Raw genomic sequence first — 15,527 nt, 5'->3', positions numbered from 1 at the left:
CAAGTTCCACCTCTAGCCCTACTCTACCACCCACCCAGGGAAAAGAGAATCGGAACAAGAGAGGATCTGGGTTCAGATGATGTCTGCTCTTTAGGAGGGACCGGTAGAGGGCTTCTGTCCCAGAGCAGAAGCTGCAGGTGCACCTCAGGTTACTCAGCTCCTTGACAGGCTCTCCACGACCTCCCACGTAGAGCAGCTCCCAGAAGAGGGGAGTGAGGGGGACCTGTGGAAGATGTCCCTTGAGGCACCAAGGTAACCCGCTTCCCAGAGGTCCAACATCTGCGTGCCTTTCTGATGGGTCCAGTTGTTATAAGCCCCTCCCCATAAGAACCATTATCCAATCGGTCTTCCAGACCCATTGTCCACAGCAGACATTGCCATGCCGCAAATATTCTTATAAATTTATATATAAATTTAAAAGTACTTCAAAGTGTATGTTGTTCTGGTCCCAGTATTAAAAAAAAAAAAAGTAGAAACTTTGACCATATATGCAGGAAAACAAATAAAAATTCAGCAAGGAACATAAAGGAAAATTTGAACAAGGGGTAAAATATTTTCTTACAGGAAAGCACTGAGTAAAAATGTCAGAAGTGAGTAGATAGGTTATACAAGCACTTTTATTATTTATATTATTGCTTATTTATACATGTTTTCCCTTGAGAAGGTGTGTGGGTGGGTGTAAGCATCGGTGACAGTGCAGAGCCCTCCAATGTCAGAAGGAAGGATGGGTAAGTGATCAATGTCAGTAACTGACACCACACAGGGGTTACTGTACCTTCTGGAATGTAAGTCCTAATAAAATTTTATTGTATTTTAAAATTAAAAAAAAAATATTCTCATAAATTTAGTTCCATTCCATGATGCTCTTGGATTCTGGTTGAAAGAAGCTTTCCAAAGTCCCAGTTTGCTTTCTTTTCTACCCTCTGCCATTTTGGACCATTCTGTTGTCTCCTCAATCCTAGGTGGTTCGAGATCAGATCTCTCACTGCACAGTGAAATTGCGCCAGACCACGGGTCTCATGGAGTACTGCCTGGAGGTGATTAAGGAAAATGATCCTAGTGGCTTTTTGCAGGTAAGTGTCAACTAGTTTCTGCTTCAGATTCTCAATGTCCCACGAGACTGAGTCTACGACGCCAAGGCCAGACTCCCAACAGCCCTGGCTGGGCATGGGCCCCTGCACAGCAGAACCCACCTTTGTGCGGCCGTGTGGACATGGGTGCCTGTGGAACTTCACTGGCTTCTCAGAAGTCTCTGCCACCACGTGCTACAAGATTGAGAAGGGCATGGGCTTTTAAATTTGTTTTTGTTTATGTTTGATCATGAAAACATAATTCCCTCTAAGTTCCTCCAAAGCAGTTATTGCCTTGCTTAAGAACTGGGTCCCTTTACTAATATCCTGGACAGTTTTGTCAGCTAGAGATGTAATTATACAAGGTTTTTACCTTTTTTGACACCTCCTTCTGGCCAGTAAGTCAGTGATTTCCCAAATAAATTGAAGTTTTTTCATTCCTTGGATGTCTCATGATTTCTTCAGAGTTGTTTTAGTGACATGTTATGATGTCAGCTAAATTTTACTTAACTTTTGATCCTAGTGATTAAGGGACCTTTTATTAAGGAACATGTAGATTCCTTCCAACTGACATTCTACCAAACTGTCCAAGAACAACAGAGGGAACCTAAATATAAGAAATGAAAAAGTTCTCTACCAAAGAATAAAGTCATACGTGAAGAAGATATGCTTAAAGTGTAGGAAATTCTATATTACAAGTTAGCATATGCAGCCTCTCTGAACTATTTAATAAAACTAATTTCTAAGTCTTGACAGGATACCCACAGCTCCTATCAGAAACTTAGGGCCATTGGTTCTAGTAGATTTAACTAATTGCTAACATATCATTATTTAATGTTGTTGGCTTTGAGTTGATAGGTCATAAACAGCATGATCATATATTAGAGCAATTAACAGCAGCTGATTATATATAGTGCCTCCCTCTGACTCGCAAAAGTGTTCAGATTTTCATGATAAATCACGGGTCACCCTCGTCATAAGAGGCTCCTCGCTGCCTGCACAGAGACAGGAAGGGTGTGAGTCCCGAGGCACTCAGTGGGCTGCTCTGGGAGAGCCAAAGAGCTCTGTGTCCATTGTGGGGATGTATTTCTTAGGCTGTGGTCTTTGTTGCGATAGATTTCTGACGCCCTCATAAGGAGAGTGCACCTGACTGAGGATCAGTGGGGGAAAGGCACGCTCACTCCCAGGATGACCACGGACTTCGACTTGAGTCTGGACAACAGCCCTCTGCTGCAGTCTATCCACCAGCTCGACTTTGTGCAGATGAAAAGTGAGTGCCTGCGCCACCCCCCACCCAGTCATAGCAGTACCCCGAGTGGATCCTGGTGCTGGAAGCAGCATAAAGGCGGCTTGCCAGATTGCAGCAAACAAAAGGCAGCCTCCAGGTTTATAAATCAGCTGAGAGGTGGGAAAGTCCACACACACACACACACACACACACACACACATACACAAACACACACACACACACACCCCTCTGGTTAATGTTACAAAAATCTGGAGTGGCTCCTATCTTATCATGTAATAGAAATGTACCCTTTTAGCTGGGTGACCTGCCTCTCAGAAAGTCAGATAAATCCAGATCAACTCAATGCTCGCCTCTTTGAGAATCTTAAGAGATTTCACATGCTCAGCATCAGAGAATAGCTGACATAAAAAGAGGAAGAAAGAGAGCTGTACATAAATAAAATCTTGTTACAGATAGTAACCCAGATATATTGATATAAATCAAGGGAGTTAGAATTGAGACTGCTTCCACAGGAGTAGAGATAGTGGCAAACAATTGAGTGTAGATTAGCGGGAATTTGAGAGGATCAGAGTCAGCCTGCCTATAGTGGTCAGGAAAATGAGAGCCTGGACACAGAAGGAAAATGAAAATATGAAATAAATTTTAACTTTTTAAACTTTTTGGTCCATGCAATTCAGGGATATGGCAAGATCTGTTTGCGATTTGGGGTGGATGAGGGGAAGAACAAGTACTTAAAATTATCTTAAGGAAAATAACTCTTTGAAAAAAAGGTAAAAACTCAAACCAAACATGCAATGATATTTTTATGGCAGGGTAAGTAATAGCCCATTTGAAAAATATTTCTGATTTTTTAAAACTTCTTATTGTGAAATAATTATACATTCACAGGAAGTTGCAGCAATATTAAGGAGAGGTCCCCTGTACCCTTCAGCCAGTTTCCATCAGTGGTTACATCTAGCATTTAACTATCACATAATATCAAAACCAGGAAACTGACATTGGTACAGTGTGTGTGTGTAGTTCGGTGCCATCAGGTCACATGTATAACCGCCTCTGCAATCGAGATACAGAACGATTCCATCACCACAAAGATTTCCCTCCTGCTGCCCCTTTTAGTTACACCCACACGCCTCCCCTCCCCCATCCCCAATCCCTGGCAACCACTGATCTGTCCTCTCTCCCTCTGACCTTGTCGTTTTCTGATCTTTTTTTAAAACTGAAGAAATTGATTTGCTCTTTGCTTCTCCCAATTTAAGCATCCGCGTAATAAATAACTTAGAATTCAGTGCCTTAACATTTTTGTTTCTTAAGAAAAATCTGCATGCGTGCTTTTATTAGACAGAGAGAGCCATATAACCCAGCGAGTGTTAGGGCTACAGACTACATCTTGCAGTTACAGTCATTCCTATCCCTGGTACATGTACTTCCCTCATTTTTTTAATGGATTTTGGCCCTCTTTTATTTTCAGTTTTCTCATCCTTTTGTTTCATATGTATTGCTTTGGGATAATGCCTTAATTTTCGAAGTAAGTAGTGTATAGATTATAAATAAAAATGCTTCGTTGTAGTAACAAAAATAGTTAGCATTTACTGACTGCCTACCAAACCAGACACACTCCTAATTGCTTTCCACGCATTAGCTCATTTTATTCTCACAATCCTAGTAGGCAGCTGAGAAAACTGAGGCACAGGAAGACTGGGTTACTTGCCTGAGCTCACCCAGCTAGTGAGTGGCAGGGCCGAGATTCAAACGCGGGGAGCATGGTTCCAGAACCCACACCTACAACTGCTGGTTTGTGCTGTAAAGTTAATAATGCCTTACTAAGTGGCTTCTTCAAGGAATAACTGAAGTCTTCTCTTAAACTTAAGAAATTTAATTTTTTGTTGCAGCAGTGCTTTCAAGCTTTAAAATTTTTTTTTCTTTAACACCTACATGGTAGCCTGTGATCTGTCACCATCCAAGTAGTACAGGGAGCCTGAGGTAAAGCCCCCTTGATCAGCCTCTCTCTTTGCCCAGTTCCTTCAAGGAGGTAGAATCATTGAAAGGTTATGTCACAAGTAGCTCAGAGGAGAAAATGTGTCACAAAAGGGTAATGTAAGGGCTTTTGGTGGAAGAGAAAAAAAAAAAAAGAGCCAATCCAATTAGCCTTGGTGATGGGGCAGGAGGAGGGGCAGGTAGAGGACAGAAGCCTCAGGGCTTTCAGATGGTTTAATCAGCTGGAGAGTCCTCTCCTCCCCCATCCGTCCTGAGTCATGTCCATCTGCCGTGGTGGAGTCCCGGCCAGCTGGCACCATGGTAACTATTGTGCTGGAGTGAACTGGCCCTTCATCTGATGTGGGAACTGCAGGTTCACGTGTCGTGCATCACAGACCACATTCCTAAAGCATTCTCGCTTGGCCATCTAGGGCTGCACACAGGAGTTAAGTGTGGACATGACTGTACACACAGGAGAGAATGCCACACACGCTAAACGCCAAAATGCAGAAAACTCTCACAGCAAAAATTCACCTGGAACACAAAATTATCCAGAACAGTTATTTATGAATTTAATATTAGCAGGTCATTTGGTATGAGACTGGATTATTCCATTTTCCTTTTCAACACTTCATGTTAAGTTAATTTACTTCTGTTAAGTATCCCTCTGCAGAGTTCATTTATAAGCTTTGCTTTGTGCTCATTAAGTTTAATTAATTCAGTGAGAGCCCAGTCCTCCTTAGAATCTGAATAATTTTTATCTGTCATGCTTTCAATGGAAAGAAAAAGCCAAAAGGTATGACACAGTAGAACTTGATTGACGGTAGTTAAGACTTCTCCTCCTGGCCCCTTTGATATCTGTTAGTATATACACAACCGTGCCTGGTGTAATGTTCGTCTTTTTATTTTCTTAGGATATTCATAGTCAGTTTAATAAACTGTGCTTTCACAGCTTGTCAGTAAAAATATCTCAAGAAATTACACCCCAATATCCATGTACAAATGGCCAAATTTAAGTAGCATTTGGAATGGTGTTAATCTGACCATTGTGAGACTAACAATACGTTAGTTTCAATATATGATATCTAATTGTGCGAAGTGGATTAGTAGAAAGTTTAAAATATTTTCAAAGTTACTAGAAATATGCATTTAAAGCTATGATTCAAACTTACAACTAGAATATCTGTTTAATTCCTGACTCAAAATCTGAGTATCTCTCTGGTTTTGAAATTTCATCTCAGGTGCCTTTTTTTTTTTAATATCAAAGAAGATAGGTCTGTGGTTGGTTTTTAAATATTTCCACTTAGGCCAGCTGCTACTCAGCTAAAATGCATTGCCTAAAATTATTCTCTTATTAGTTAAGGATTTAACTGATCTGCTCTTTCTGATTCCACATCACCCTCAAGCAATTGAGATTTGAGTGGAGAATGCTGGTACCCTCTTTGTTCAAACATCCCTAAATTGTGATGGCATGTTTTCCAGTTGCATTTTGATTAGAAAATCATCTTACCCTCTTTCTAGGCTATGGGAGTTGTGCTTGATCTCTCAGGCTTTTCTTTTGTAGAAAACAACTGATTAAACTTTGTTTTCTGTTTTTATTATGGAGTAATAAACACATTTTTCCTTAATTCTAAATTGCTATTTTCAACTCTTACCAGGTCATGGGAAGGAAATTTTAATTTTTTTTTCCCAGTCTATCAAGAGCTCTGCTGCTTGGCTCAGAATAGATTTCAGATACCTACCCTCTCCCAGAAAAATATTACCCCAGAATTGCCTAAGTACACAAAGTGTTCCAAGGTTCAGGAGTCAGTGCTGAAATGAAACACCAGTGTGTTCATTCCAGCCCAGGATGAAACATTGACCTAATGGTCTATCAAGCATTTTTAGCACATAGATCAATGGCTGTTAATCCCTTGAGTGCCTCTACTCACCTAAGGACACATTTATCTTCATTAACTAATGTTGAATGTTAAAAGCCCTGAGTATGCGCCAAGGTCATGGGCAAGGCCAGTATGATCTGAACAGACCCTCCTATAAATCATGGAGAACGAATGCACAGAGCTTTGGCAGTGATTGGGGATGAGCACACATGCAGACTCGTGTGAAATTTGTTCATGATCTGAGGGCCTGGAATTCGTGTCCTCAAAGCCTGTGTTCACGTTTATCCTTAGCAAAGTACTAGTGATAGCTTTCCAGAAACAGCCTGTCCTTCCTCTAAAGTCTAAACTTTCCTCAGATGCCATTTGTATTGTTCAACCACCATAAAAAGGAAAGACAGTCTACAAAGGAACCTTCAGAGAACATGACAGAGTAAAATTGCTTTCCCAACCACCATAGCTCTTAAGGTGAAATGTTTCTTTAATCTATACCAGCAATTCTTGAGAAGCTTTATTGTTCACATTATAGGAACCAAAAATGTTTCATTCCTCTTGGAATTAGGCCTACACTTACCCTGTCATTCACTATTACTGAACCCCAGACTGGAGAGGCGATAAAAACATCCAGCCCCTGGAACCAACCTGCTGGGCATCAGAACCCAGCTCTGCCACTGACTAGTGGTGAACTCTTTCTGTGTTTCAGTTTCTTTGTCGAATATAGGGATAATAACAGTACCTACCTTGTGGGGTCGTGTTGAAAATTAAATGAGTGAACACATGCAAGCCTCTGCCCACAGTCTGGCCCTCCGCAGTGTTTCCACATCACGGGATCTCTTTTCTCCCATTGTCCTCACCACACTCCTGTGAAACCTCACAGAGGAATTCTGGATGATTGTGAGTGCTCTCAATCTGGAAAGTACTGGGAAGAGGGAAAAGTAAACAAATGCGAAAAACGTGAGAGATAATTTGAACTAGAATGGCCTTTAAAAGGTAAGACATCTGGAAACCTTGGTATAACAAGCCACTGTGGCAGAATTTAATTTTGAGATGCTCCACCAGACCCCAGGGAAGTCAATAAGAACAGCTACCCTCCTGTGTCGAAGAGAATTTTTAGCCTGAAGCTTGATTTTACAGGCTAAAAGGATGCTGAGTACTAGAATTCTGATCAGGTCAGGGGAAACTAGTTCTTTAGGAAAAATAAAGATGTCCAGGAATGATCATGAAGGTGTTAAGATAGTTATTGTAGCTCCAACGATAGGAATTTCAATAAAATAAAACCTTCTCTCTCAGAGTTCAGCCCAGGAGCTGTAATGCTGTCCATTTCCAAAACACAAGAGACAAATCAATTTGAAAATACTTTGGATTCTTGTAGGTCATTTATTTTATACCTAATAAAGTGAAAAAGGGTAATAATAATATAACACCCAGTATAAAATCCGTTGTTCTGAAATGCCAGCCTTAGTCTTTGCTAATGAAGCTGTAATTATGTCACATTTCCTTTTATATGCAACATCACTTTGGGGTAAATAAGGAAAAAGAAAAAATAATTCTCAGCACGTTGAGAAATAGATTTAGATACATGCAAATGTTTCTGGGTTCCTTCCTTCTCTCTCCTCCTTTCTCTCTCTCTCTCTCTCACTTTGCTTTCTTTGCTTGTTTGTTTAAATTTGGGACAGTGTTAAGATCTGAAGATTAGTGACTGGTTAGACTTCTTTCTCTCTTCTTGGCCTTTTACAGTGTATCCACTGAGGACTTATGAATGAAGTTCACATGTTTTAATTACATATGACACCATGTATTTCAATTAATCTTTTAATTATACCTATGTCTATATGGGAAATTTGAGGTTTCTTATCAGAGACATTGCAAGTATTTGTATGATTCAAATTGAAAACATCTTGTGATCTTATTCTTTGATTTTAAAATAGATGAAATGTAGACTTGCCTGAAACATGAACAAAGGGAAAATGAAGACTGATAGGGCAGATAATGAAATAGAGTCCAAGAAATTGTTGTTTTATGGAATGCTGTAACCATTAAGCACAGCTAAGAGCAAATATCCCCAGGGAGAATCATTCTGTGTCTCTAGAAGCCCTTTGAAGAATGGTTTGCTAAAACTTGTCAGATTTTACTCCACTGTTAATATGTTAAGATGTATTCTGTTTATACAGAAAAAAATTTAAATGACAAAGTAAGTTCCTAACTGGAATAATGACCTTAAGTTAACCTCCAATTACAACTCCTAGATGATACCTATTACATGTAGATGGTCATTAGAATCATTCAAAGGAGTTCTGTCTTCTGTCTCCTCTTCCCAGCCAGTCCTGTAGTCTATGTATTGGACAAGGCAGTGCATTTATTTCCTTTCCTCCAATTCCAGATTTCCTCTGAGGCTGCAGAGCCCTTGTTCTCTGATAAGATTCCACCTGAACCCTGTGCAATTGAAACTTGAAACATTATTTCCCTTCCTAAACTGATGACCTCCAATTAACTGGTCGTAATTTTGATTTAATTATGTTTGATCTGGTAACTCAGGCATGGTTTTATTGTAATGTACCAGCCTTCTTAAGTATAAGATAATAGACCTGCTTCCCCTTCACATCACTTATAGTCACTGCTTTTGTTTTCTAGGTAATCCACCATAGAACCTGTTTTCTAAACTGCTGTTAAATGAACCATCTTAGTCAGGGTGACTGGCGAGGAGCAGATTTAATTCAGTGCAAGACACTCCAAGTCCAGTTTTGGTACAGCATACCAGGTGTTCCACAGTTAATATTTGTTCATCTGAATGTCCCTGGACGTGGTCCACACCATTCTCTCCTGTGTTAAAGTGCTACAAAAATAAATTCATGTTTTGGTGCTGAAAAATAATTTTAAGCAGTTAGTAAAAACACTGCTCCCAGGTACATAAATTGAGTTCATATGTTAGGAACTAGGATTATTCATTCCTTGACATTTCTATGTCTGTATGTCTGAAGGCTCAACTAATCTGCAGTTTTAAGTAATACAAGACTCAACACAAAATGGGGGCGGGGGCAGGGGGGTATTGTGACTAGTAACACTGTGACAGATTCTCACAAGGTCACGAGGACACTCTGACCTTCCCTGCCAGGCCCCATCTGTTCCCATACTACTCTCTAGGCTCACAGTTGACTGCTCTACACCTACAGAAAGAACAGACTTGAGCTAGTGCCTTTTTCAAGGTATAGCTGCTTTGAAAGAATGACGTCAAATTGCTCAGAAGTTTCAAAACTGAGAAATCACTGTTTGTGTCACTTGGTACCAAATTTTCAAAAATCCAGAGCTATAGCTACTTATGTGCACAAAACCTTGAGTGGAATCACTAATAAAAAATGATAGAACCTTAGAAATATAGTGGTTTCAGAGCTATTTCTCAGCATAGGCAGTTCCCATTTTATTAAATGTGGTTTAAGGCTCAGAATAAACTCTATGATAAATTCATCAGGCATGTTATGGGTGAAACAGGCTTCAGTGGGCTGGATGGGACATCCATTTCCCACGTGAAACACTTCTCTTAGGGGTGATGCCTTCGGCGCTCAAGGGGGTGAGAACAGAGCCGTTGTCTCCCCGCCAGTTAAGGTAGGAAGTGAGCTGGGAAAAGGCAGCGCAGTAGACCAGAAACCACTGCCACTCCTGGAGACTCTAGGAGGGATCCTGTTCAGGCGCCCCGCACCTCCATGCACCCCAGGCTAGCTGCTTAGCCCAGCCACTTGGCCTAAGTAAGGGCGTGCTTCTCATTCCTAGATACTGAAAATGTTGGCAGCTCGACAGAAGCCAGGGTTACACTAATTTCTGTTTAGCTTCCTCTCCAGTCCCAGCGACCCCCATCCTACAGCTGGAGGAGTGCTGCACCCACAACAACAGCGCTACGCTGTCTTGGAAACAGCCGCCCCTGTCCACGGTGCCCGCCGACGGATACATTCTGGAGCTGGATGACGGCAATGGTGGTCAGTTCCGGGTAAGTGGAGAACCTACGGCTTGTCAGCCAAAACCGGTGACGACCTCGGAGGACCCGCCATGGAGTCTCCGACCCATCCCGGCAGGGCCTGCCTGCTCTTCATCTGAGGCCTGCTTTCTCCATGTCCCATCAAAGAAGGACAAAGGAGTCCCTGAATAGAAACTGCCCCACTCTTCTGAAGAGAAAATATTGATACGTGCAGTACTGCAAGTGCTGGTGTCAGATTGCCTGCATTCAAGTCCCAACTCCCCCACTGGGCTGTGGGACTGTGCCCATTTGTCAGCTCTCTGAGCCTTCAGGTCCTCATTTGGAAAAAGGGGATGACAATAATAACATGGACCTCGTGCACTGTTGTTAAGAGCCACTTAGATAATTCATATAAAATTCTTAGCATGCTGCAATCTCAGACCCCAGTCTACTTAGTATCCCACTGACAAGTTGTCATTTTAAGGCTGTGCTTTGGATGCAAATTATTTTTACTCATTACATCAGCATAATGTTGCAACGTGTACAGCTAAAGAGAGAGGCAACTGCCTAACCTATGCTAAGGATGCATTATGCTAGAATTTATTTTAAGCTTTGGAAATGTCATTCTTCCTCCCTTCCCTGTTTCCTCCCTCTTCCCTCTGTACTGTGGTGAAAATCTGAATACTCATGATTTCCCTTCCTAAACTTCAAAACTCCTATGCTTTGTGACAGTTTCTGAAGTTATCAGTGGGTTATAAACATAGCATAGAGACCACTTCATGTTTTCAAACCTGTTTTTTACAAATCATACTGATGAATAAAGAAAGATATTGCTCAGTAGGTATAATATACTGAATAAATGCCAATAATAATAATAAGCATAATGCTAACTGTAAGTACCCAGTTTTAACCTTTTAAGCCCTATCTGCTAATAACTAGCATTCAGTAGGCTGCCAGACCCATGCTAAACACAAGGCACTATGCTAGTTAGTTTGCACGTATGACCTTATATAATCCTCACACCAACCTCATAAGGTAGGTATTTTTGTCCCCATTTTACAGAGAAGGAAACTGAGGCTAAAAGAGGTCAATTCAGTGCCCAGTAGCTCACAGGATGAGCTAGATCAGGCAGACCCCAAAGCACCTGCTCCTGTCCACCCTGCAACACTGCCTCCTGACCAGCCCCGGGCAAGGGTTGGAGTTAAATGGTGGCCTGTTCTTTTCTGCCCCTCAGGAAGTGTATGTTGGAAAGGAGACCATGTGCACCGTGGATGGTCTTCACTTCAACAGCACATACAATGCTCGCATCAAGGCCTTCAACAAAACAGGAGTCAGCCAGTACAGCAAGACCCTGGTCCTCCAGACGTCCGAGGGTAAGGCCCTTCAGCAGTATCCCTCAGAGCGAGAACTGCGAGGCATCTAGAATGGCTGGCAAGCCCGGAGGTAACCCCACCACTGCCCACATTCGCAAGTGTTTCCATGACTTGCCCTGCATTCCGGCACAGAGCCGCTGTTTCTCTCCTGCCTTTAGCGAGCCCATGGTATGTGGACGTGATCAAACCAAAGAGTCCACAGCGGCAGTTCCAATGGCCTTGGCCGGTGGCTTCCTTTGATAACGCTCTAAATAAGCTGCAGCAGAAGAAGCTGAAAAGTGAAGGCCTCAATGTGCCGCGGTGTGTGAGACAGATGTATCTAGGCTCTAGGGCAGGCTCCCATTCTCCACGATACACAACATTGGCCAGTTTTGCCCAGATGATTCTCAATTGCTTTGTAGCGCTGGCTTGGGTCTGAGGGCGGGGCCGAGGTCCTTTCCAGCTGCGGATTTATCCGACTGAACGTGTTTCCAAGGGGTGTGGGGCGCAGGAGCCGTTCCGAGAGGGCCTGTCGGCCACTCCTGGCTTAACCAGAAAGTTCCGTTTCACACGCTGGGACCGAGGCTCCCTGTGGGCACCAGCCAGGAAGAGGCCAGCGCCTCTGCATTACCTCGCCATTTTCACCTTTGCCAGTCCCTCTAGGTTTGGTTAGGCTGCCCGGGGCCTCTGCACAAGGTCCATCTCCAGACAACTTTCGCTTCTTGGCTATACTGTAAATATTTTGGTCATCAAAGGCAAGCCGTCCATCTCAGGAGAGGGGCTTGGATTTGATGGCCAGGTATAACCTCTGAGGCTCTTAACATTTTCACTCTAAAAGCAATTGCAACACATGAAATTAAACCTATGACGAGGTATTTGTGGTCGGTGCCAAAGCATTTTCAGACCTTCTGGGTGTCATTTTAATCATAGAAGCCACCCCCATCCCATGGCATTCTCTGTAACTTCCCTCTGCAGAACTGATTATGTTGATTTTGTTCACATGCCAAATGTTAGCTAAAAGAACTGTGCTCCGCTTCCCACAAACCTCAGCATGTGCCAGTCACCCCTAAAATGGTTCACATGGTTAAAAATAAGCACAACTTCAAATCCCACAGCAAGGTTGAAAGGCCCCTAGTCGTGCAAACCACACTTGGGGAGCACTTGTAAGTCTGAATGATGCTACTCAAAGAGAAGGATCTGGTGAAGGGGAAATGCCCACATACCTATCCCCCTTTGGGTTATAGGGATGTGGTAGCCAAGCGTCCCCTGGGATGATCATTTTAGCAGCTTCTCTCTGGGAAGAGAGCTATCAGCTTGAGAGCAATTGCCTCTTTTCCCAAAGCACCATGCTAGATGCTAAAGCCCTCCAAAAGTGTTCCTAGGTGCAATGCAGAAGGCCCTTGATGGGGATGGCCTTGTTTCCCATGTGTGTACAAAGCGGTTTGATTGAAGAGTGAAGTGCATGCCATCAGAGCAGGGAGACAATTTGCAGCAACGTTGTTAATCTGTGTCACCAGACCTATGGGAAAACTATCTCTATTCATAATGCATCATGGAAATCATACTATTCTGCTAAAATCAGTTATTAGCATAGCAGCCTGAGCACTTATGTCTCTCTTTTCATCCTGCAGGAGGGTGTAGTTTCTAAGTTTCGATTAATGTTCATAAGATTATGGTGTCTAATAAATTACAGGATTGGAACTGCGATCCTTGGTACCACAGTCACAGAACTGGGGGTCATTTTCTAAAAGAAACTAATGGAACAAGTCCTCTTCCAACAAAGAAACTGTACTGTAGAAATTAATTTCCTCCATGAATTTTATATATTGTGTACAAATATAAGGTATGTATCTAAATACAAAGAAAACCCTATCCTCGTGTAGATATCAGTATTCTCTGTTACTGCACAGAAGTGATTTTCTCATGATGAAATAAAGTTCACACACATACTTTCTCCATAACTTTGGTTTGTTCTATTTGTTTCTCCCTCATTCTAATTCATTCCAACAGTGAGACAAGATTTAGAAAGCAAGAAAAAATATAATGAATAGCTTATTAGGAAAAAAAAGATTTGATCAATCTGTAACAATTGAGAAAGCCTGTAGAACTAAAGAATTATACCTCTTTTTTTGTTTTTTAGAAACCAATGAGAAAAATGCCATTAACAGAGTTTTAATAAGTTAACTGAACTTATACTTTATATTAATCTTATTTCTTACCATTCCTGGAAAGATTTGCTTTGGAGATTTTTTTTCTTTGCTGCTATTGTGGGTGATGGGATGGTTGGTTTGCTTTCTACTTTAATAAAATCTTTTATGTTCTTTTTAGCAAGAGTTAATTAACCCCTTTCCAAGGTTCAAAATAAAAAGTCTGTATCACAGAAGGGTACGATCTCGTATGTGATAGCAAGTCTAACTCGTATTTACATGCATTTAGTCCAAGGTTTAAATCACTTATCACTCATGCTCTCTGAACTATCACAGAACCTTCTGCTGACCTAAAGGTAACATTATGCAGGGGAGATCAAATGTCCACATTGTTGGGAATTCTGACCTTTTTTTTCAAAAGCAAATTTGTTTATTTGTCTATTTGTTGGGCAGTATTTGATAAGTGTCTGATATGGGTATAGAGTGTTGAGCAGAGGTCACCCAGCTGTCACGGAGCTCACAGTCTAGGAAGAGAGACAGGCCTTAAAGAAATAGACATGCAAATATTGCATATTTACAGATTATGATAAACACTGTGAGAGAAGGAAAGGGGACCATAAGGAAGACATAATTTGTATAAGGGAATCAGTCAGGAAAACAATGAAAAATAATTTAATGCAATGGAATTATAAAGAATGTGTTATCAAAAGGGAAAAGGAAAGGAAAACAAATTATTATATGAGTTCAAGTTTGCTTAGTTCCCTGAAAGCAAAGTTCTTGAGAATGTACCTAAAACAGCCATGAGAATAAGGCCAGTTGCAGATCTAAACCAAATTACCCTGACTTAAGAAGAAACTTAACTGTAAGCAATTAATAATTTTAATGAAATTTTAAAATAAGGCCCACAACCTGTTTGTATATATCTTTAAAGTAATTCATTTAATAGCTGTGATGGCTGTGTCACGGTCTCTGAAACCATCTACAAAAGAGTATTTGTTTAAAATATTATGTGACAAGGCCTTGTTAATACATAGAGTTCTAGGGCTCATTCTGTGTCTGGGAGACTATTCTCCTGCCCCCCACCCCCAAAGAAAAATAGACATGGGTGAGAATAGGACAGAAAATTTTTTGTTCATTTTTCTCTATTTTCCTTCTACCTATCTAAACAGACTACTTTTTTTTCTCTTTTCAAATCTGGAGAAAAAATAAGATAGACCAAAGATAATATTCCTGGTGCTCAAATAATTCACTGAGACTATTATCTGGCTGGAGAAAGGTCTTTCTCTGACTTCTCTCAGCTCTCAGAGCCAGGTAACTGCTTCACGCAGCCTTCTCAGCACAGGAGGAGCTGCAGCCCACCAATCCTTCCGGGGAATTAGAACACACAGGGTTGCACCTTCTGTGCAAAAAATACACTTTAATCCAAATCTTTGCGGAAAAGATCATTTCACTGGACACATTCTTAGAAGTAGAATTACCAGACTAAAGAGTATGAACGTTTTTAAGCCCTTGATCTATGTTTGCAAATTGCTTTCCGGATAGATTTTTACACCAGAAATGTATGAGCCATTCCATTTTTAATATCACCTTAATTCTACTATTTAGAGTTTAATTTCGACTAACAAGCAGCCTCTTCTAAAAGTAAAAATGTTTCTAACAGAGGGTTTTTTAATTCGTATTTTCATAGACATAATATTCTGATTGTCTTACATCTAATAGCTACATGAAATACAACACACTACAGGGAAAATGAACATGATCTAAAGGGGAGGAGAGACTTCTCAGAGAAGGGAGAGAGAGAAATCCTAACAGAGGGAATAACTGTAGGTAAGGTAAAAACTTCAAAATATGCCTTGAGCTGACTTTGCAAAGGAGGCCTCATTCACTCAAAAACATTAATTGAGCGAGCCGA

At 41.2% G+C, this 15,527-nt stretch overlaps 1 protein-coding gene across 9 annotated transcripts in view; it reads left to right on the top strand.

The window, feature by feature from the left end:
- Positions 1-15,527, top strand: part of TRIM9 (tripartite motif containing 9) — a 104,511-nt gene that overhangs the window by 69,289 nt on the left and 19,695 nt on the right. For 7 of the 9 annotated variants that reach the window (XM_007192848.3, XM_007192846.3, XM_007192849.3 and 4 more), the window contains exons 4-7: positions 963-1,073; positions 2,187-2,340; positions 9,992-10,149; positions 11,351-11,489. In XM_007192848.3, the coding sequence (XP_007192910.1) occupies positions 963-1,073; positions 2,187-2,340; positions 9,992-10,149; positions 11,351-11,489 (562 nt within the window). The remainder of the gene's footprint in view (positions 1-962; positions 1,074-2,186; positions 2,341-9,991; positions 10,150-11,350; positions 11,490-15,527) is intronic. The other 2 variants (XM_007192847.3, XM_057542163.1) reach the window with 1 other exon arrangement.

Source organism: Balaenoptera acutorostrata, chromosome 3 (genome assembly GCF_949987535.1).
Source record: "Balaenoptera acutorostrata chromosome 3, mBalAcu1.1, whole genome shotgun sequence".
NCBI lineage: Eukaryota > Metazoa > Chordata > Mammalia > Artiodactyla > Balaenopteridae > Balaenoptera > Balaenoptera acutorostrata.
The sequence above is the reverse complement of the archived record's forward strand: the minus strand, read 5'-3'. Positions and strand labels throughout refer to the sequence as shown.